At 35.2% G+C, this 22,353-nt stretch overlaps 3 protein-coding genes across 5 annotated transcripts; 1 reads left to right on the top strand and 2 right to left on the bottom strand.

Moving 5' to 3' along the window:
• Positions 1–104: 104 nt before the first annotated feature.
• Positions 105–8,395, bottom strand: LOC103838044 (protein SCAR4). The gene is made up of 9 exons (XM_009114459.3): positions 4,040–8,395; positions 3,728–3,894; positions 3,378–3,501; positions 3,156–3,267; positions 2,993–3,057; positions 849–2,895; positions 669–755; positions 461–574; positions 105–372 (listed from the first exon to the last, which is right to left on the bottom strand). The coding sequence occupies exons 1-9, from the start codon at positions 4,186–4,188 to the stop codon at positions 322–324; spliced, it is 2,916 nt and encodes a 971-aa protein (XP_009112707.1). The 5' UTR covers positions 4,189–8,395; the 3' UTR covers positions 105–321.
• Positions 8,396–10,507: 2,112 nt separating this feature from the next.
• Positions 10,508–14,675, top strand: LOC103838043 (aspartate aminotransferase, cytoplasmic isozyme 2). Of its 2 annotated transcripts, none has more exons than XM_009114458.3 (12): positions 10,508–10,697; positions 10,840–10,911; positions 11,017–11,078; positions 11,334–11,417; positions 11,549–11,648; positions 12,030–12,150; positions 12,234–12,397; positions 12,586–12,723; positions 12,828–12,949; positions 13,071–13,165; positions 13,250–13,370; positions 13,935–14,287. In XM_009114458.3, the coding sequence occupies exons 1-12, from the start codon at positions 10,644–10,646 to the stop codon at positions 13,993–13,995; spliced, it is 1,194 nt and encodes a 397-aa protein (XP_009112706.1). In that variant the 5' UTR covers positions 10,508–10,643; the 3' UTR covers positions 13,996–14,287. The 2 variants fall into 2 exon arrangements, with proteins under 2 accessions (XP_009112706.1, XP_009112705.1); XM_009114457.3 differs by lacking the exon at positions 13,935–14,287 and adding an exon at positions 14,332–14,675 and having other exon boundaries at positions 10,509–10,697.
• Positions 14,676–18,057: 3,382 nt separating this feature from the next.
• LOC103838042 (hsp70-Hsp90 organizing protein 2) lies at positions 18,058–22,203 on the bottom strand. Of its 2 annotated transcripts, none has more exons than XM_009114455.3 (7): positions 21,286–22,107; positions 20,918–21,206; positions 20,762–20,847; positions 20,457–20,680; positions 20,315–20,381; positions 20,172–20,231; positions 18,058–18,222 (listed from the first exon to the last, which is right to left on the bottom strand). In XM_009114455.3, the coding sequence occupies exons 1-7, from the start codon at positions 22,105–22,107 to the stop codon at positions 18,109–18,111; spliced, it is 1,662 nt and encodes a 553-aa protein (XP_009112703.1). In that variant the 3' UTR covers positions 18,058–18,108. The 2 variants fall into 2 exon arrangements, with proteins under 2 accessions (XP_009112703.1, XP_009112702.1); XM_009114454.3 differs by lacking the exon at positions 18,058–18,222 and adding an exon at positions 19,836–20,075 and having other exon boundaries at positions 21,286–22,203.
• Between the last annotated feature and the right edge of the window lie 150 nt (positions 22,204–22,353).

The following is a 22,353-nucleotide window of genomic DNA, read 5'->3' as shown; positions in this document are numbered from 1 at the left end:
CCAATATTGGTAATTAAGAGGAAAGTAGAGGTTAGTCCTTCTTTGCCTTTCTTAGACATAGGTGAAGTTTTGTTGAGTCACAGAAATGTTGTTCTTAGAACGAATTATACATTAACTGAAAATTTTCAATAAAGAAAGTAAAAAACTGAGAGTGACATACATTGCATATGTGTGAAAGAGAGCAATAAAAACATTACGAGATACCAAAACAAATACAATCTGAGAAGAAGCTAACACTTCTTCTATACAAATTGCAAAAATGAATTGTGTATGTGTATGATCAATATGTCATCTACAGGTTACATGCATATGGAGACTCATTCACTCACTCCAGCTATCTGAATCGTGGTCGTCGTCGCTTCCCGCCATTGCCTACATAAAAATTAACACATCAATAACTTTTTTCTCTTTTTTATACATGTAATTTTCCAAATTAAACCAAATAAGGTTAGAGAGAGACATGGCGAAGACTATTGGCTTTCTCTAGAATTGCAGCGACCTTCAAGTTGGTTATGGGAGCAGCTACTTGAAAGTTGTGTCTCACCGATGCATCTGCTGGTCTCAAGTTGAATGACTGCTAATGCATTTTATCAGTTATTGGTTTATACTAAACTAAGTGAAGCCAAAAGAAAAAAAAAAAAGAAAAAGATAAGTATAGAGCGTTTGACCTTGCTGCGTATGATCTCCAGTAGTGAATCATTCTCATCCTCTCGAGCTCCAAGTTGTGTCCTGTTTCTTTCAGACACCTTCCTCAACTGTAATTAAACAAAATAAAGTCAAGTGATTAACGTCAGAGAGATAACTACTAAACTAACCATAGAGATATAAAATTTAAGGTAATTAATCACCATGCTTCTATCGATGCCAAGAACAAGAGACTCCTTGTCTCTTGGAAGCTTCTCAACTTTCTCATTATATTCATATGATATATTATCTCCTTCTGTTTCTCCTGGTGATTCTAGTGGATGATCAAGCTGAGGTTCCTCTTCTAATTTTGTAAGGTTAGTATTGGTATGCGCTTTTAAGTTCTGACTAAACCACTCAAGTGCTTCTAAGCCTTCGGTTGATTCTGGCTCTGGTGTAGCTTCTGGTGTGAGTAGTGACTCCCAAGCAACTGATTCTGAAGGAGACTGTTCCTCCTCTGTTGCTTTAGATGGTTCATTCCGAAGCTGGTTTTCACTTGCTGTAACTGAGGCTTCTGACAGATCTTGTGCCTCGGTCGCTTGAACTACTCCATTATGTATCTTCTCATCCCTGTGAATGTAGAAACTGTTGTTCCCATTGTATGGCACTGGGGAGAACTGAGTTTCTGTTGTTTTAACAGATTCAACCAGCTTCCCCATCCACCATTGTGTTGGAGGGAGAGGCGGGAGAGGAGGCGTTATTTCAAGATCTTCCAGAGGTGTTACATGGAGGGACGTGGAGAAGGGAGCCATGGGCACATCCAAGCAATTTTCTTGATCAGTCGGACCCATGGAGAGAACAGACTCAGGGATATTACCATTTAGTGATGTGATATCTCCTTGGTGTGGTGCATTAAGAGCTTCTACTTCAGCTTCATTTTCGTTGCATGTTAGTGTTTCCTCTGAAGTTGAGCACTGAACACCAAGAGGAACATCTTGTGGAGGAAGAAACTCGGCTGCTGCTTCTGCTGTTGTATTTTCTGAGTCTGTTTCAGATTGACTCTCTTGCCCTCCTTGGCTATGTGTCTGTATGTAATACTCAGGTGAAAAACATTCTTGAGTACCTGGAAGACATTCATGTGGATCACTAATAGTTTCCAAGTCTTCTTCGGGTACGGTCTCACTGACCTCATCATTCAGCATGGCCTGGTTATCTCCTGCAAATACAGTACCATCACTTTGAGTATCAAGAATCTGAACCTCAAGCTCACTTCTCCCATCTGCAATGATAGACATAGATTGTGGATCCTCTTGTCCAGAATCTGATGATATCTCAGCTAGATCAGAGTTGGCTAAGGCGTCTTCTTGCCAAGATGAGGCCGAGGGGGTTATGTTTCCTGTGTGAAGATCTCTTGGGGTAGTATCTAATATCAGATCTCTAACTTCTGAGCTGATATTAAAAGTTGAAATGTGTCCAGCGTGTTCGGTATTCACGGAATATCCATCTTGTGAGCTGGTTTCATCTTCTTTTTTTGGGACAGCACTGTCATGTACTGCATCAGCATCCACAGATAAATCTTCAAAGTTGTCGGATGTGCTAATGTGTTGATTTTCAAAAAGAAGACAATCATCAGACTCTTTCTCTGTCCCTTGATTGGTTAAGGAAGAGAACTGGTCTTCCACTAAACCGGTTAAAGACATCTCAGATCCAGTCTCCACACTGAAAACATGTTGCGAATGATCATCCTCAACGTCATTTGTCTGAACATCTTTGGTCCCACCCTCAGATGTTCCTTCCTCCGTTGAGTGGTGCAAAACATTAGAAGCCAGGACCCCTGTTTGAGTCACATCAGCCTTGTCTGCTGCCGTCTCTGTGGAAGCAAGTGGTGCATCTGTGTCATTGTTCACAGAAGAGCTTCTTTTTTCTACACAAACCATTGCTTCTCCTCCCTCTCTTTCATCATCAGCAATGGCTTCCATTTCCCTCTCTTTTCTAGTCTCTCCATTGCTTGGATAAACCAAAGAAGGTGTTGTTGATAGGTCTACTCGTACGTTGCATGTTGAAACTTCATCAGTTTCCATTGCCGAAGATGACTGATCCAGTGTCTCATGAACTCTTTCACAGTAGGGCAAAGAATTCTTCAGGAACTTCTCCATGTAACCAGTCCCAGAGCTTGAGTTAATTGGAGGAGGTCCATTCAGATGTCTTCTCTTTAGTTTAACTGTGATTTCTGGATCTTCAGCATGGTCCATTAAGAAGAGCTGATTCAACCTGGAGATTGTGTCACCAAATCAAAGAGTTGATCATATTAAACTTCAGAAACAGTAATGACTTGAGACAAAACTAAATATAAAGCATGAGTGCTCACTTAGCATGTGATGTTTGTGAATCCCCAAGTGTTCTCTCTCCATTACTAATGTGTGATGCTTTCTTCTGTAGATGAAAAATATTGTACCACATAATATACACAAATTATGCATTCCAAATGCTTGTTTTGGAGAGACAAGTGACAAGAGTAGTTAATAAAATACCTTTGGTTTGATTGGTCTCTCATCTTTGCTGAGTTGTGATGCAGTAAGCTTCTTCAACAAAGATGGGTCAGAGTAACGCTTCAAGCATGATCCAGACCCATCAACATCAAACCTTAATTAAAAACAGCAGAAAAAAGACAAAAAGACAAAAAAAAACTTGTAAGCCAAGTTTTACTATAATGAAAATTTCTGAAACTTCCTTGAATCTACTGAAAATTGTACTTGTCAAGAAGGTAGAGCTGGGGCGGACCACGACATTCCTCATATGAATCAATTATACAATGAGGCAACTTGTGTGGATAAATTAGATGTTCTTCTGTTTTCAAAGTAGAATGCCATTCCAATCCTGAAATATTGCATGACCTAATCAATCCTATGCCTGGAGTCTAATATCAAATATCAATACACTAGAATAGGCTGAATTGACATTTTAAAATGATGTGCAATGACTTAGCTCATCAATTCCACACAAAATTTCCATTTGCCTTGAATGAAATAAAATGATTATACCATCAACATAACACCTAAGAGCTCTTGTAATACTATATATAAGCCAAAGTAAGATCACTTGCCTGGATCGTAAAAGAAAGTTGAATGATCGGTTTGAGACAAAATAGGTATCTCAACCGAATTAGGAACTTGTGCTTCAAGCTGTTGAAGACGAATTGCCAAACCTTGTCCTCGTGCTGAAGTTGTCATTAGTTCTTCATGCAGGTTATGGAACACTTCACCAGCAAACCTTAAATGTGAAAGTAAGGACAGAGTTGAAACATTGGTTTCAAATAAGCATGAATAAAATTCCTAGATAAATACTAAAATGATAAACAAAACTCAAATGATCTCTCAAACGGCACCTCATAGCCAATAGGAAGAAAGAAACTTACTCAGCGAGGTCGCCAAGCTGGCGCAAAAGGCCGACGAGTCCAGCCATCGATGAACCTTCGAGCAAAACTTCAGCATCTTCCTTATCGCTGTAGAGCTCCTTATCCGCCAAGCCGTACTCGTTCCGTATCTGGTATCTCGTCAACGTCATTAGTGCTTCTACCTCCGAGAACAATCGTATTACTTTAAAACGAAACAATTAACGAGATGCTTCAACTTCTGTGGTAGACTGATAAAACTTATAAGTGTACAAATAACTAGTATCTCTCGGCTTGCTTACAGAGCGACAAACTTTGCTTAGAATCATAAGAGGTAATAAAACGCATCTAGTATAATTATTGCAATGTAATTATATATTTGTACGAATTATTTGTCTTCAAGTGGCTGTGGTTGAGATCAGTTAGCCCAATGGTTACAGCAACCTTCACCTAAGTTTTTTTATTATAAACATTTTTGTCTCCATTACGAATAGTAATCAGAAGTGTGAATTTATTTTAAATTAATTAAAGATCGAATGACCAAACTTCCTAACAGACATATATACATTATTTTAATTAACGGTTAAGTAGAAGACGTTGTGGGTATTAATTATATTTATAACGTTTTGGTAAGGCTATTTCTTTTGATTTAATTTCTTTGATACTGTAGACCACAACACAATACAAGGATGGACAACTTAACATGGAGTATTCGTATAAAGTCGTTTATACACAATTTACATATATATGGAGTTACTTGTTAAGTTACGAGACTGTCTAATTTGTGTATTTTATTGAAAAGGAAAATGATTTGGTACTGTGGTTAAAAAGCATCACGAAAGTAGTATCACCTAGGCTTCCAAGGAAAGATTATATGATTACTACGTTTAACTTTGTCTCTAGTATAAAGTATAGTTGGTACATTGTTAACGTTATCCTAATGAGTAATGATGAGCATGATTCGTGCTTGTGTCATTAGAAAGCCAAACGTCATATGACGACCATTTGAAATTGAATGGTCGAGGTGGAAAGCTCTACATGATTAGGCCTGATTAACTGACTTGAGCCCAGTTACAAAAATGCTAAGTGTTGCAGCCCATTACTTGACCCAATTGGATTAGATGAGATCTTTTTGACCATAAGAATTAGCAGGGTTATGCGTTCCGGTTATGCGGAACGCATCGTAGGTTGGTTTTGAAGCCGGTGGAAAAAGATCACCAAACACTACAACGACATAGGATTGTGTTTGTGACATGCACCTTATATATAAATATATGTCAAAATGAGCTATCTCGCTCAACTCAGCTCAGCTCATAAGCTCATAGTAAGTTCGAATCTTTCAAGAGTTAGCTCAGCTCATTTATTAGATGAACTTTAATACGTAAACTTGAACTCATATCATTAAAGATCATGAGCAAAACGAGATAGCTCGCGATTTAATATAAAATATTAATTATCATAAAATAAAATATTAAAATAAGTTTTATTAAGTCTTATAATATTAAAAGTATGATTTTTATATTATGTTTTATAAAATTTAAATGTAAAAAAAAAATATTAAGTAAGATAATTACGAGTAATTTCTAAATTGTCTCTTAGGAATATTTTGTTTTACATCTAAATTTAAAGACAGATGATGGGTATATAAAATTTTCTTTTACATATTCTATATATATATCTAAATAAATTTGGATTTACATTGTAATTTTAGAAGATAAATATGATGATATAGAAATTATCTTATTTACATATGATATATATAATTTTAAGTATAAAAATGACCAAGCTAATGAGTTGGTTCATGTTCATTTAAGATTGTTCATATAACTCGTGATTTAATTTAAGATTGTTCATTAAACTCATTTATTAAATGAATTTAAAAAATATAACTCATGATCATGAAAAATCAAGCTGAGCTGAGCTACCACATAAGTTATAGCTCATTTTGACACCCCTTATGTAAATTGGTGGATCCATCGATCATAGTCCTCTGAATCTATATTAAGTACTTTTTATCTTGTTAAATAATGAAGGTGAGATGAAAACACCTAATATTCACAAAAATGCAAACAAATCTTCAACAAACTCTATCATAAAAGCAAATACAAAGCAACATGAGCTTCTACATCACAACAAAACAACTCCTACTATTTTTTTTTTGTTTATTTCTTTGCTCGTGAGAGTATAACATATAAAGAATGTTCTACAGATTTTGTTCCGCAATTATATCATGGGATTTTGAAAAAACATGAACTGTCTATGAGGCATTTACATAAGCTTTCCTTTTGGTTCTTCACTTTATGTTCGTACCAGTGTTTTTTCCTAAAGTTTTTGTATTTGTATTATGTATTTTTATTGATTTATATGTAAATATTGTATAGTTTTTTTTGTAAAATAAAATATTGTATAGCTATTCGGTTTATCTTATTGTAAAATTTGCGTTCCTACTCTTGTTTTTGACGAAACCCAAGATTTTCTATGCTTTCGATGAAAGACAATATGCTTGAATTTTGGGATGTTATATAGGGTTTTTTAGCCCACCCAGCCTATAAAATATAAACCAGACCCTATTCTAGCCCTAATCCTATTTTAGTCCTAATAGTTTATGTTTGAAGAGCTGGATTAGGGTTAGTTCAGAGTTAGCCCATTTTATAAAATCTTTTAAAACACAAGCAAATAATATTAGCACGTGATTTGCATAATTATAATAATTTCATTAAAAAATATATAATACACTCAAACAATGTTTTTCTGTTTTGGGAATTTTGAAATCAAGATTTTACGGAGAATTTAATTTTTACGGTTATGGCGAAAAGATAAGATTTTTCAAGTTCAACAAAAAAAAACAAGATTTTGCGGTTTTGTTGAATACACACAATTTTGTGATTTTAACAAAAAAAATATGATGTTTGCAATTTTGGTAGAAAATTTTACGATTTTGCTGGAAAACTTAATATTGCAGTTTTGGCAAGAAAAATGATTTTTCAGTTTTAACGGGAAAATTCAATTTTCTATTTTTGGCGGGAAAAATTGATTTTGCGTTTTGGCTGGAAACTCGATTTTTTTGGTTTTTGCGAAAAACTCAATTTTCTGGTTTTGGCGAGAAATTAAATTTTACGGTTTTGGCGAAAAAAACTCAAATCTTGCGTCTCCATTAACAAAATGTTCGTGATGACAAAAAAAAAGTAGTAAATTGTGACTTAAATATACAGTGTATATACGTTTCACTATAATTAATTTTGCCTCTGATTTTATGAAATGACGCTTCCATAATTGGAAATACACAATTCAATTATGTTTCTAAACCTAGAATCTGTCGAGGAGGAATCATGCCAAATCTGAAAGCTTCCGGTTCATACTTGGTTATGGACTGGTAAACATTAGTTTAATGTATTTTTAGTGTTGATCAAAAAAAAAAATTGTATTTTTAGTGATTTAAACTCCTAGCTATTTTAGATCGGATGAAAAACTCTCAACTAAAATTTTATGTTTTTAAACCCTCAACTATTAAGCTATTTATTACCGTTAATCCTTTGTCAACAAAGTCGTCTTTTCTAAACGAAAAGCCGTTAAATTGAAATTTAGTGTCTCATATAATCACAAAAACAACATGAGATGCTTATAATCAACATATATTTTAGTAATTTAAACCTTCAACTATTTTTAAATCGGATAGAAAACCTTCAACTAAAAAATATGTTTTAAAACTTTCAACTATTAAACCTTCGATGCATGTAACCCTCCCTAAACAAAGTCATCTTTTCTAAATAGGGACCCATTAAATTGAAACGTAGCGTTTCATTTAATCGTAAAAACGACACGAGATGCTTAAAACCACATTTATCAGTGGGCAATGATAATCACGATTCATCTCCAAATTAAAAGAAAATTGGATTGTTCTTCATTTTCAAGAACCATCAAAAGTGAGATAAATAAAAAAAACTGTGTTGTTTAGGTGGACATATGCCAGACCGACTTGCGTAGAAAAAGGTGAATGTTGGAATCTTAAGTAGATGAACAGGAGAGAAAGAGTTAGGATTAGAGCATCTTCATTTTTTGCTCCAAAATTGAGGGAGAAACGGAGTAATAAATAGGGGTGGGCGTTCGGGTTCGGGTAGGGTAGTTCGGATTTTTGGGTATTTTAGTATAGAGGTGTAGAATCCGTTCGGATATTTTTGAACTTCGGGTCGCGTTCAGGTATTTTTATTTCGGATCGGGTTCGGATATTTAGATTTTGAAAAAAATATTAAATTTTTCATTTTTCAAATTTCTTGTATTTAAAAATATAATTTTCACTTAACTATTTTTTTTAATAGATTGAATGGTTAATAGATTTGAACATAACATTTTAAAACTAAAAAGACATTAATTTGGTTATTGTTTTTTAATTTTGGATGTAACTTTTTGTTAATTTTTGAAATAAAAAGTTTTGACATGCATTTTAAGTGAGTAGCAAATCATTTTTTTCGTAATTGTATGTATATCAAATGAACTTAAAGTATGTGTAGTATCAATATAAATATTTTATATAAAATGAGAGATGTAAACTAGAAATATAAGGTTAATTATACATATATTCGGTTATCTTCGGATATCCATTCGGGTTTGGATATTACCCGTTCGTGTTCGGATATCCAATCTCTCCTAATTCAATATCCGTTTGAATATTTTGCTACTTCGGTTCGGATTTCAAGTCTGGTTTTTTGGATCGGGTTTGGATGCGGTTCGGGTAAAGTGCCCACCCCTAGTAATAAACAAAAAATAAAAGCATTACTCTACAAATAGAGTAATTTTTTATTTTTCTTCATTATTCAATTATCCACTCTATTTTAGACTAAAATATGGAGTGGAAATGAAGATGCCGTTAGAAACAACACAACTTTTTGTTTTATCACACCTTTGATGGTTCTTGAAAAAGAAGAAGAAACCTATTTTTTTTTATTCGAGGATGAATTGTGATTGTTCCTACCCATCGATAAATGAGGTCTTTAAGCATTTTGTGTCGTTTCTGTGAAAAAATGAAATGATGTGTTTCAATTTAACTGCTCTCCATTCAGAAAAGATGATTTTATTTACAGAGGGTTAAAAGCATTAAAAATTTAATAGTTGAGAGTTTTAAAATATAAAGTTTTAGTTTAGGGGTTTCCATCAGATTTAAAAATTGTTGGGGATTTTAATCACTAAAATATTTATTGATTGTAAGCATCTCATATCGTTTATGTGATTATATAAAACTCATCGTTTCAATTTAACGGGTCTCTGTTCAAAAAAAAAAAAATTGTTAACGAAGAGTTAACGATATTAACGGTTTAATAGTTGAGGGTTTAAAAACATAAAATAGTTGAGGGTTTAAAACTATAACGCATCAATTTATTCAAATGAGCAATTTTACGGTGTGGAGTTTCAATTATCGTAGAAAAGGATATTTTGTCTGTTTTTCTGGTTATATGTAATATATTATAGCCATAAAATTGATAGGATTATTTTGTGAATTATATTTTTTATGGTTATAAAATGAATTTTTCCTTGTTATTATTACTTTTTGGTCATAAGTTCAAATTGCAAATGGTAATATTAACGAAAATGGCCCCACTTTATAATCCAAAAGTGACCTGTAGTCAGGGGCGGAGGCAATGAAGGAGGTGTGGGGTCAGCTGACCCCACTACTTTTAAAAAAAAATAAAAAATTTTATTTAAAAAAATTTGTATTGACCCCATTAAAAATGAAAATTTGACCCCACTAAAAAATATAATTTCACAAATATAATCACAAAACATTAAAGATTTGAAGATAATTTAAAATTATATAAATAATATGTTTATTTTATTTGTTAAACATTTAATTTATATTAATTTTAGCTTAAATTTCAATAAACACATTTCTATATTAAATATTAGTTACATATTTCAATAAAGCCCAAATTGTATTAGGTCCAATAACTAATATTAAAAAAAAGTTTGAAATTAATGAGTGAATTTGAAAAAAAAGGGATTTGTACTGGACTACGCAAAAAGAAAGAACTCTCATGTTCTCCAAGCAATTTTTGGATACTTTTTTTTTGACCGAATAATTTTTAAATAAGTTTTCTATTTTTTTTTGTTATACACTCTCCTCTTTATTTTACCAAACTAAAAATGATTATGATTCAATGATTATGTAAATTTATCAGTTAACTAATGGATCAGTTTCTAAATCGGCAAAAAAATATCAACCAATGAAAATTGTCAAAAAATAGTATTACAATATCACATCAGTAATGAGTTTCTAAAAATTTTATGATTTGTTTTATCGAAAGTATTTTAAATTGTAGTAACTAATTATGATAAACAAGTTTTAAGATATGAATGATCATAGAGTATATTTATAGTTTTCCGTGGTTATAAATTATGTATTTGGAAAAAAAAAATTTGACCCCAGTACAAAAACTTTCTGGCTCCGCCACTGCCTGTATTGTAGATCTTTCATATATATAATAATATCATTTTCATTTTTTTGTATTTTAGCCATTATGAAAAGGACAGTTAACAGAGGATCGGATTCTCTTGGTTGTCGAGTCTATTTATGCTTAAATAAGTGATGACTGTTTTATTTTATTTTTTCACTTTCGATTGATTCAATAATTTGATCATGAGTTCCATCTTGTCAAACGTTCTTCCTGCTCCGGAAGATCCTGTTCTCAGTGTACATACATTTCAGTCTAAGGATCTACATCCATCTTTACTTTTCTTTTTCTGTTGCTTGGATCCATTCTGCCATTTTATTAAAGAGTAAATCCTTTGTTATTGAAAGTTATTAATCTGATTTATATGGTCATATAAAACAGGTCATTTTTGCTTGTAGAGATGATCCTTGTCCGGTTAAGTTGAATCTGAGCGTCGGTGCTTATCAAACCGAGGTAATTTTGGTTCCTTTTCTGTTTTATGGATCTTCACAGTCTCTATGACAAAGTTATTGTTTTAGTCCTCACTTGGGTTGGTATATTTGATTTTATTGTCTTAAGGAGGGAAAGCCTCTTGTTCTTGAGGTGGTAAGAAAAGCAGAGCAACAATTAGCGAATGACCTGTAAGTTAGAGTTTGATTAATAATATAGAAAGACTTCGATTGAGGAAAAAATAGTCACGTTCTTAAAATATTTAATTTTACTGTTTTTATAAAGTATTTTTGTGTGTTTTCTGTACAATTAACATTTCAGTTAAAATGTTATAACTGTGGGTTCATTTGTGAACACAAATGTAAACAAACAATCAAAGTCTAAATTTTCTGATAGTAAATGATTAGCTTATGATTTTGTTTTGTGTTGTTTTGTTTTGCCTCAAGGTATTGTGACAAGGGATATCTCCCAATCGATGGACTTGCTGATTTTAACAAATTTAGCGCTAAGCTAATCTTAGGTGATGATAGGTAATATATTAGATAGTACTCTTTTCCCTCATCTTCTTAAATGTTTAATCGGGGTTTGATTGGCTTTTGTTAACTTAAATTCTTTTGGTTATTTTCATTTTACTATAAAGATTGTTTTCGTTTTTTGGCAGTCATGCAGTAAAAGAGAATAGAGTTGTTACTATCCAGTGTTTGTCTGGTACTGGTTCTTTGAGAGTCGGAGCTGAGTTTCTAGCAAAACACCACCAACAGGTAAAGACTCCTCACTAGTTCAGTTAGTTTTTGTTAATGGACATTAGAATTTTGTAAATGAACATTTCAGAAAGAAATGCAAAACGAACAATTCACAAAGTTATACAAATTTGTGTCATATATATATTTCTATGTGAACTGCAACATATTTTATTAGGTAAGCTTGTAATATTGTTGTAATTATAGACTACATTTTACATAGTTTCTTCAAACTTCGCTTATAAACTTTTTATAAAAATCTTACACTAATATGAAAAGGAAAATAAAGTTCAGACCAAAATGTGTTGTATAGCCATTACAAAAATAATTAGGTTTCAGAATTGTCTTTGTCAAATCTACCATTTTCCCATAGTCGATAAATGTGTTTCTCATTTCTTTCAGCGTGTCATTTTCGTTCCAAACCCAACTTGGGGGAACCATCCCTTTATTTTCACCTTGGCGGGTTTGTCGGTAGAGTATTTCCGTTACTATGATCCGCATACCGGAGGACTCGACTTCGAAGGTTGATTTTCTTTACGTCCATACTGACTACGTTTAGTGTTCTACCAATCATAACTTTAAGTAAAGACTTCATTTTATAAATAGGCATGCTCGAGGATCTTGGTGCAGCACCGTCTGGAGCTCTAGTGGTATTGCAAGCTTGTGCGCATAACCCCACAGGAATTGACCCAACACTGGAACAATGGGAACAGATTCGACAAATCGTGAGATCTAAAGGCTTATTACCGTTCTTTGATAATGCATATCAGGTAAGGCATACCTTTGCTTTGTTGTTTTGTTCTACAAACGAATAAAACACTCTGTAGTAGTTGTTTTTTTTTTGTATGCTCACACACATATGACATTCATACAAAAACTTTTGGTCTTATCCGGTATATTAGAGATTTAGTTTCAACAATGAAAAGCAACACGACTCTCTTTTCATCTTAATTTTCAGGGTTTTGCTAGTGGTAACCTTGACTCAGATGCACAATCGGTTCGTATGTTTGTTGCTGATGGAGGTGAATGTTTAATAGCTCAAAGTTTTGCCAAAAACATGGGTCTTTATGGTGAGCGTATTGGTGCTCTTACCATTGTAAGCAACCAAACTTCTCATTTTCACATACTGGCGTAAATATAGGCTGTATAAGAAAACATTTTTAAAAATGAATTTATAATCTTTGTGGGTCTAATGTGAAGGTATGCACCTCAGAGGGTGTGGCTAGGAAAGTAAAAAGCCAACTGCTACTTGTTGTTAGACCTATGTATCTTACCCCACCAATTCATGGAGCATCCATTGTTACCACAATTCTTAAAAACAGGTAGTTGTTATAAACATATATATATATATATATATGCATGACTTTAAGAATTATTGTTGTGATGAAATGCTTATTAAATAATGAATTTTAATTATGCTCAAAATTTCGTACACATTGGCAGTGATATGTACAAGGACTGGACCATTGAGCTGAAAGGCATGGCTGACCGCATTATTAGCATGCGCCAACAGTTATATGAAGCTATTCAAGCTAGAGGTTTGGTTTAATGCTTTTATTTTCCTCAAAACGTTCGTTAACTGAATCATTTATATGTTCGTTTGTACCATTTTGTTCCTGCAGGCACACCTGGTGATTGGAGTCACATTATCAAACAGATAGGGATGTTTTCTTTTACAGGATTAAATGAGAAGCAAGTTCGGATGATGGCAAAAGAGTATCACATTTACATGACTTATGATGGGTAAGGCACACATTTATTCTCTTCTAATGTTTATATAGTACTCAGTTAAATGACAAGAGAAAAATTCAAAAAAATTCACATTTATAAAATATTAAACATTTTGACGTTTAATAAAAACATATAGTTTTTCCAAATACAAACGCAAACTTATAATTTCGTTTTGCTTCAATTGCTTACTGTTTTCATTTTCTTTGAAAATTATAAACTGATTATAAACATGACATCAAACAAAAACAAACAATTACTACACATCTGCAATTTAGTAGACGGAAGATAGTTTTGCTCATTTGTTTGTAACTTTCAGTGAACCGTGAACCGAATATTGTTTTTTTTTTTGAAAGAATGTTAAATTATATTCAAATAAAAAAACTGCTTTACAATAGCCGTGTCTCTCTTTTTAAAATTTTTAGTCTAAAAACTAGAAAACCATTCTCTATGATCTGAAATGGTTAAAGTTTATCTTGTGGCAAACCACACTTCCATAGCTTTTGCATATCTCGTACTTCCATTTATCCGGCTTGAGGATATTTGATTCCGAATTTGCTTGTCTATGGCCATTTGAAGTCGAGCTGAAGGGACACGCTGCTCTCCATGTCGCCTACCATTGCGTTCTCTCCACAAGTAGTGAATAGTTGTCTGAAAAACTGACCGAATGAGGAAAATGATAGTCTTGTTCCTTGAACCATCTAGCATAAACCTTAGAATCTTGTTCCATTCGTTTGAGTAGTGTATATCCATAAGCTTCAGTTACACCTGCAGGCACACCTGGTGATTGGAGTCACATTATCAAACAGATAGGGATGTTTCCTTTTACAGGATTAAATGAGAAGCAAGTTCGGATGATGGCGAATATTGTTTTCTATTAACTGACATTTAAGTACTTGAAAAATGAGCTAGATGCTAAGTTTATTTGTCAACTTAAAAGCTTATCATTTATAATGAGAATTGTGTAATATTTCAGGAGGATAAGCATGGCAGGTCTAAGTTCAAAAACAGTGCCTCAACTTGCTGATGCTATACATGCCGCAGTTACCCGCATTCCCTAATCTAGTGATTATGTTCTTTGTTGTTTCTTAAATAAATTTAAAAAGAAGAGTTCTTGGTTTATATTTAAGAGAAAACAAGGAAGCATACTATATACATTAATTTATTTTTCCTGATGGGATTGTTAAACCACGTCGTACTTCTGGCCCTCTCTACGACATGATGTCGAGCGTTGTGTTACTTGTCAACGCGCAAAAGACCATATGTCTAGTGCAGGGTTGTATATGCCTTTGCCAATTCCAACTCAACTGTTGACAGATATTACTATGGATTTTGTTTTCGGTCTTCTGCGCCTTCAAAAAGCTTTGATTTTATCTTTGTTGTCGTGGATCGATTTTTAAAGATGGTTCGTTTTATTCCGTGCAAGAAAATAATGAATATTCTTCAAATAGCCATCCTATTTTTCCGCAATATTTACTGTTTACATGAGCTCCCCATCCTCCATCATTTCTGATGGAGACTTTTTCTTTCTTAGGTACTTTTGCATTCTCTCTAGATACTATTTGATACCGGTTTGGATATGAGTTCTGCTTTTATGATAAAGGAAGACGTAATTGTTGAAAATGAAATGAATCTGAATTGATGTTCATGAAACAACAATTCAACTTTTATATGCCATGAATTTAGCAGTAGAAACAACTCAAGAATAGTGATGAGGAACCATGGGAAATTTCCCAGAAAACACAGAGAAAAAGAGATGACAAACAAACTTGACAATTTTCTTGATTGATTTCTAATCGTCGTCACCACTTTTCCTATATAGTTGTGCTCCTCCGTTTGATTATGCACCAATCACCATTAGACATGGTTTCCTCCACTCACATCCCCTTCCATGTGGCTTAGTAATTGATTCACCATATTCCTATTAATCAAATCCTCCCTGTTTCGGAAACCTTATCCTCAAGGTTTAGTGAAGAAACCAGCGGTCATTAGTTCCCGTCAGAGCAAACAACCTCGATCTCCCATATCTGAAGCAAAAGTTTCTCTTGTGCTGCAAGTAAAGCCCGAGCTCTCAAATTGCTACAACATCCAGATAGAATGTCCCGTACGCAACACCATGTCACCAGTGGTGGAGCCAGAAAAAAATTTCACCAGGGGAAAAATATAAAACATAATTTTATTCAAATTATCCCAAAAAAATATAACATGTTATATAAATTCTATTGGAAATTTGTTGAAAATTTACCTAAAATATTTACTGTAAAACATTTAGACAGACATGACCTGTAAAAATAAAGCTATAGCTTATGTTCAAAAAATTTTAATCTGTAGTCATTATTCATAATATCATATAAAATAAAATTGAAACAATTCTTATTAAACTATTTATAATTTAAGCTTAAAAAAAATTAAGCAAAAATGAGTTTCAATAGTTGTAGAATCTCAATCTTTGCAATAGCCTAACTATGTTTATTTCTGATTTACCCCCATATTTAGATTACTATATGCATGTCAATTGAGTAATATTAGTAAACAATGAAAAAAAAGATTTATTAGCCATCGTATTTAACGGACAAACCCAATCCTACGTAAAAATAACTAAATTAACTAAAACAGTGAATTGAAAGAAAAAGTGACCGTGGCAAAATAGTTATAATGAATGGAGGCAATATTAAATTGCCTTAACCAAGTTGCTTTGGTCTAGTGGTATAGGAGCTCCAGCTGGAGTGCCCGCCCCTGGGTTCGAGCCTTGGCCACTGCGGAATTTAACATATGGGCTGCAGCATCCGAGACCGAAGACCGTTACACGGTGAGCCACATGGTGACGCCCTGGCAGCGTCCATGCTCACTTCGGTCTCTAGTCTGGACCACCTCGGTGGGGCCAGGATACTCGGTTAGCAAAAAAAAAAAAATATTAAATTGCCTTAGGTGTAGTTATTTCATGGGGGGGGGGGGGGGGGGGGACAGCTGCCCACTTTCCCGCCACTCTCGTCCTTTAGCTGAAGAATGTTTTCGAAACTCATACCCAGTAGTCAAGGACAGCAACCAACATCTCCCTCCTATTATGATGTGCTTAGGCGGACAAGAAGTTGAAGATTTTTTCACATGCTGGTCTTTTGAGGAAAACTCCTTGACACCAAATTCAAAGTGTGGAATGTAATCAGTGGCAACCTCCACCATTACGTCTCGTCTCTGAGGAGAACCACACGTCTTCTGCGCCAGATCATCAATGGCGTCATCTCCAACCACCAAAACCAAAGCCCTTACTACTGTGAAAAGAGCATGAGCGATCTGAGATTGCTGTTCTGTACATTTCCACTGGTCCTGAGAAGCCACTAACTCGCCACTGTTTGGAAGACCAACTCCTCCTGGATCAAAAGGTAAGTTTGTAACATTAGCAACACATCTCTGTATTACCCTCATCACCAAGCACATTCTGCCACCTTCACCTCTCTGTCCATGTTTTGTAGATTCTGTGACTTCTGTCTCCATGAAATGAATGCACTGCACCATTTTTAGCTACTCGTTCCTTCGTACTCCCACAATACGCATGACATTAGGCTTGTTCGTTCGTCTGACGCAGAAATCAAAAATTATCAAACAAGAAAAAGAAATTTAAGTGCAGCTTCGTTATACAGCTTCCGCCGGCAACTGCCGCAACTGATCTTTTCCGTGCTTTCATCGTCGCTGCAATTATCAGCGTCTTCAACTCCGCGTTAATGTGTCCTTTGCGTCAATTATTAGTATCGTTCAACTCTCTGTTTTAACCTGCTGCTGACATGTTAATTTTTAATCCTTTTATATTTTTTGACGCACGCCGCTGACGCTGCGTTCTGGAAAAGAACAGGGTTATTATATGCAGAATCTGAAAGTAAACTCAAGAACACACTCTTTTTCTTAGCCATGAGACTCGTCATATGCCACTATACAATTTCAGAAACAACCTCCAATTTTTCTACTATTCTTATAGCAGCTTCTACAAGATCGCCAAGCTGATTCGGACCAGTTTCCACATATCATTGAGACTCAGTCCATTTGATGGTTTCCATATTGCTATGAATTTGACTCTACAAGACTTGAAAATTGCCTTTGTTTGATTTTTCTCTTCATTTCCCTTCCACACTTCCCTGCATTTTCCTTCTAACAGATGACCAAATTTATCTGTCTTAGCATTCATTTATCATTGTTTCAGCCAAGAAAACACATTTCGTGCATGTTTTGGTTCTCCATCGGTGCCACACAAGTTACACCTGAACAACATCTTGACTCATTGCCTCGTTGGTGACCTTGACTCTAGTAAAGGTCAGATCAACAGTTTTGGAGACAAACCCGGTGGTCTCAAGGTACAAATTTAAAAGTCCAACGATGGAAAATCTCAAAAGTTGTCTGATGAATCTGATTATGGAATTGTTGTTCTCGTTATTACAGATGGTGGATTCCCTTGTTCCATTAGCAGAGAGAGATGTTGGCACACTGAGAGGGATGACAAAAGCTTGTGCTTCTTACATTGGCTAAGTTCGATGTTGTTCCTCAGCATATTCAGAACCAGACAGGTTTTATTTGGCTCGATATATAGGAATGTAAGCAAAACAAATCTATTTGACAAGGTTATAATTCTCTACTGGATATGAGAAGAAAAATGTTATAACAGAGTAAGCAGTCTGGAAAAATGGGAAGAACCCGACTTTGGCTCAAGTCACACAGGTAAAAAAATAAATCTGCGAAATAGAAATTGAGGTCTTTTCTTATGGATTTACTTCATCTGGACGATTCCTGAACTGATAAGCTTTTGGATTTTGTTCATGATCATCGGGTTCTGCATGTGTTTTTGTGCTGCTGCTGGATTCTCCTGGAGATCTGACAGAACCTGTTCAAAGAGAGCAGTGTTGGAGTTTGGTGAGACATCATCAACATAGATTGCTCCACAGCAATCATCTAGAGATGTATCAGCAATCATCTAGAGATGTATTGTTCTCCGAAAATAAAACTTCAAACTTAAATTTAAAACTATTAAGTTTAAGTTTGAACTTAAATTCAAAACTATAATAATTCCAAAAAAAAATTCAAAACTATTGTATTTTATACTATAATCTTTATATTTGTCATAATTAATTTAAATTTATAAAACTTTTACTAGCACATATATAAAAATATTACTATAATGTTATATTAATTAATTTGGACAATATTTTAGAGATTTGGAGATTCCAGATCAAATTTACCTGACCATTAATGTTGTTGAAATATTTAAATTTTTGTAATAATTATGTCTTTATGTAATTTTTTAAAAACTTTTTTGTTAAGTTTTTTTTGTATATTGTTATTCAGTTTAACTTATTGTAAAATTTGCGTTCCTACTCTTGTTCTTGATGAAACACAAGATTTAAGATTTTCTATTCTTTGTATGAAAGACAGTATGCTTGATCATAGCTGTTTAAGGAAATTATTATCACCACTCAATAACAGATATACTCAATCCCTAAGATTGCTCCTGTAAATTATGTATAAGCTCTCTCCAGTCTCCACTCAATAACGTAATTACTTCAAACTTATTTAGTAATACCATAGACAAGAACAAAGAAAGTATAGAACAATCTCACAAGATGGTGATTGTTATAGCTATTACGGTGGTTTTCAAGAAGTTGGTTACGATGGTGATATATGAAATGTTGATGGAGATTATAACCAATGGAATCAAGATGGTGGTGATGATGGTATTGAAATCTATTATTAAGATGATCATTTTCGGGTGTTGATGATGATCACTTACAATGAATGGAGAGGAGCAGTAAAAATTGTTTTTTTTTTTTTTGCATTAGAATTTGTTTGTCTGTTCGTTTCACTTGCTCTGTTTTTATCTCTGTACAAACATATATGAAGAAATTGAAATTGTTGTGGTCTGTACATGGGTTTTGTTGGGCATTGACAGAGATGGAATATTGTTTACGGACCAAGATTGATGATGCTTTTATTGGATATTCAGTAACTAAAGCCAACCTCTTCACTGATCAGATTCTTTTCAAGGAGAGCAAAAAAAGATAACAAAGCCACGTGGTAGGCCAAAGTGAACGACCGTGAGAGTATCTCCAAAGTTAACTGAAGTGAAATACACACACATGAAGCAATCAGGTGGATAAGGACAGTTTGTTGATATTACAGTCAGGTTTGAGCCACTGGAAACAGGATCAGGATATGAATTAAAGAGTGAGATCAAAAGAGGAGCCGTACCAAGAGATTATAGTCCCGGTGTCATGAAAAGACTTGAGGAGTGTATAAGCTCCGGATAACAAAAGATCGTGCATCTAACAGAGTGCAGTTGGCTAAGTTCGATGCTGTTCCTGAGCATACTCGGAACCAGCTTAAGACAGATTTTTCTTTTGTCCAAGACTACTAATCCTACACTGGAAAGTTATTGTGGTTTTGTTTGGTTCATTATACAAATCTATTAGACAAGGTTATAATTTTCTAGTAAACACTGGATATGAGAAGAAAAATTTTATAACAGAGTAAGCAGTCTGGAAAAATGGGAAGAACCCGACTTTGGCTTGAGTCACAAAAGGTAGAAAAAAATCTGCGAAATAGAAATTGATGTCTTTTCTTATGGATTTACTTCATCTGGACTATTCCTGAGCTGATAAGCTTTTGGATTTTGTTCATGATCATCGGGTTCCGCATGTGTTTTTGTGCTGCTGCTGGATTCTCCTGGAGATCTGACAGAACCTGTTCAAAGAGAGCAGTGTTGGAGTTTGGTGAGACATCATCAACATAGATTGTTCCGCAGCAATCATCTAGAGAAGTTAAACTTTGTCTCTTTACCTGTCTCATTACAGGATCTGTGAGAATGTTCTGGATCTCCGGGTCTTGCATTCCCTTAGCCTGCACGACGACAACCAAAATCCCAACTTCAGTAACCCAAATTCACAAGGAAGAAGTTTTCGTAACAGAAGTTAGAATCTAACCTGTCTTTCTTTCAACTCCTCGGGAGTAAGGTCACCACGGTTTGCCTTGTTGATCTGTTGTACACATCTGCATACAAAGAGTTCACAACTAAGATAACAGAATGAATCAATCTCTCTGTGGCTTTATACACATATATTATACCTTCTAACACCGTCAAGAAGCTCCTGACTGTTAGGATCATGTTTGAGACCCTCCTGGTACGTTTCCATTGCGTTGTCATACTCCTTCATGAAGAACTGGACCGCACCTTTTCTGCTGTATCCCTTTGAGAACGTTGGATCGAGCTCGATACATTTCTCTGCGTCCTTCAATCCTTCTGGCATTGCCCCCAGTTTTGTGTAACATGCAGCTCGGTTGCTATACGCCTATGTGAAATTCAACAGGTCATTTAAACAATCAAATAGAGAAACATCTAATACACAACACTGAATCAAATAAGGCATTACTCTCGGATCTTTTGGATTCCTTTTGATAGCTTCGGTATAATGCTTCACAGCATCAGGATACTTCTGCTCCTTGAAGAACTCATTACCTGTATATTAAAAACACAACAAGATGTTAGTTTTATAAGATCCTTTCCTCGCATAATACTAAGCATATACCTTTCTCACGCTCCGTATCACCAATAGCTGGATCAAAATACTCTTGCTGCTCCAACTCTTTCTTGGCTCTCTCCGCCTCATTCAACCTCTTCAACGTATCTGGGTTCCGATGCTCCGTAAGAGCCTTCTGGTAAGTCTCAATCACAGGTTCATAGTCTTTAGAGACTTTAGCCATCTTCCCAAGAGCAGTTCCTTTCCTAGTCAAAGCTTTGGCTACCATCTTGTAATCCGACCTAAGCTCTCTACCTCTCTCAACCGCCTTATCACAATCCTTGATGCACTCATCATACTATAATCACACACATTGACATTCCACATTTTTAGACTCTTACGCAAATCACTATAGACTCAATCAAAGGTAACATTACATTTCCCATCTCGAGATGAACAGCAGCACGGTTCGTGATGTAAGAGATGTCTTCATCATCAATCTCCATAGCTGTGGAGTAATGCTTGATAGCATTTTCAAAGTCCTTCTTCTTATACGCAGCGTTCCCCATCTCCTTCTCCTTCAAAGCCTTCTCCTTCCTCTCCTTCTCCTCTGCAACCTCCGGCTCAGGCTCATTAACAACCATCTCATCCTCCTCCATAGCCTCAGCCTCATCACCAGCCTGAGTCCTGATCTGAACATTCAACAAAACTCCAAGACTCTGCATCACTCTCTGGTCTTTCAAGTAAAGATTGAGACTGCTAGGGCTCCTCTGTATCTCCTGCATCATGTTAACGAAGTCAGGCTGCTTCAGAAACCCTCTCGTGGACGGATCAGCACTCAGCTTCGCCCACATCTCGGGGCCTTTGAAAGCATCCCCAAACGGATTGTTCTGAGGCGCGGCGGCGCGTGACCTAGACGACGCGTCTGCTAAGCCGGTTTTTAAGGCTTCGTTGCTCGGATCGATCTCGAGACCCTTGGAGTAAGCATCGGCGGCTTCTTCGAGCTGGTTCAGCCCCACGTGAGCGGCGCCGAGGCGGCTGTAGCCCTTGGCCCAGTCTGGTTTGAGTTCGACGGTCTTCTTGGCGTCGGAGAGAGCTTCTTGGTATTGGTGAAGGGAGGCGTGGGCGGCGGAGCGGTTGGAGAAGAGGACGTGGTTGGTTGGAGATAGGCTGATTGCTTCGGTGAAGTGGTTGACGGCGGAGGTGAAGTCGCCGGAGGAGAAAGCTGCGTTGCCTTTGGCTTTAGCTTCGTCGGCCATGGTTGAATCTGGGAGTCGTCTTTGTTTCTTCTGGAAGGTTCCTTGCGGGAGAGAGAGAGACTATAGTGGGGTTTTGGTTAAGCGGACTGTTTGGACTTTGGATACGAGTATAACAATATCCGGGATTAAGAGTTTGTTATTTTTTAAAAAGGATTCGAGAATTTTCTTTGTGGTTATCAGATATTTAACTTTAATAATTTGATTTAACTTTTTATTAATATGAAATTACTCGACAACTTAATCTTT

Source organism: Brassica rapa, chromosome A09 (assembly GCF_000309985.2).
Source record: "Brassica rapa cultivar Chiifu-401-42 chromosome A09, CAAS_Brap_v3.01, whole genome shotgun sequence".
Lineage (NCBI taxonomy): Eukaryota > Viridiplantae > Streptophyta > Magnoliopsida > Brassicales > Brassicaceae > Brassica > Brassica rapa.
The sequence above is the reverse complement of the archived record's forward strand: the minus strand, read 5'-3'. Positions and strand labels throughout refer to the sequence as shown.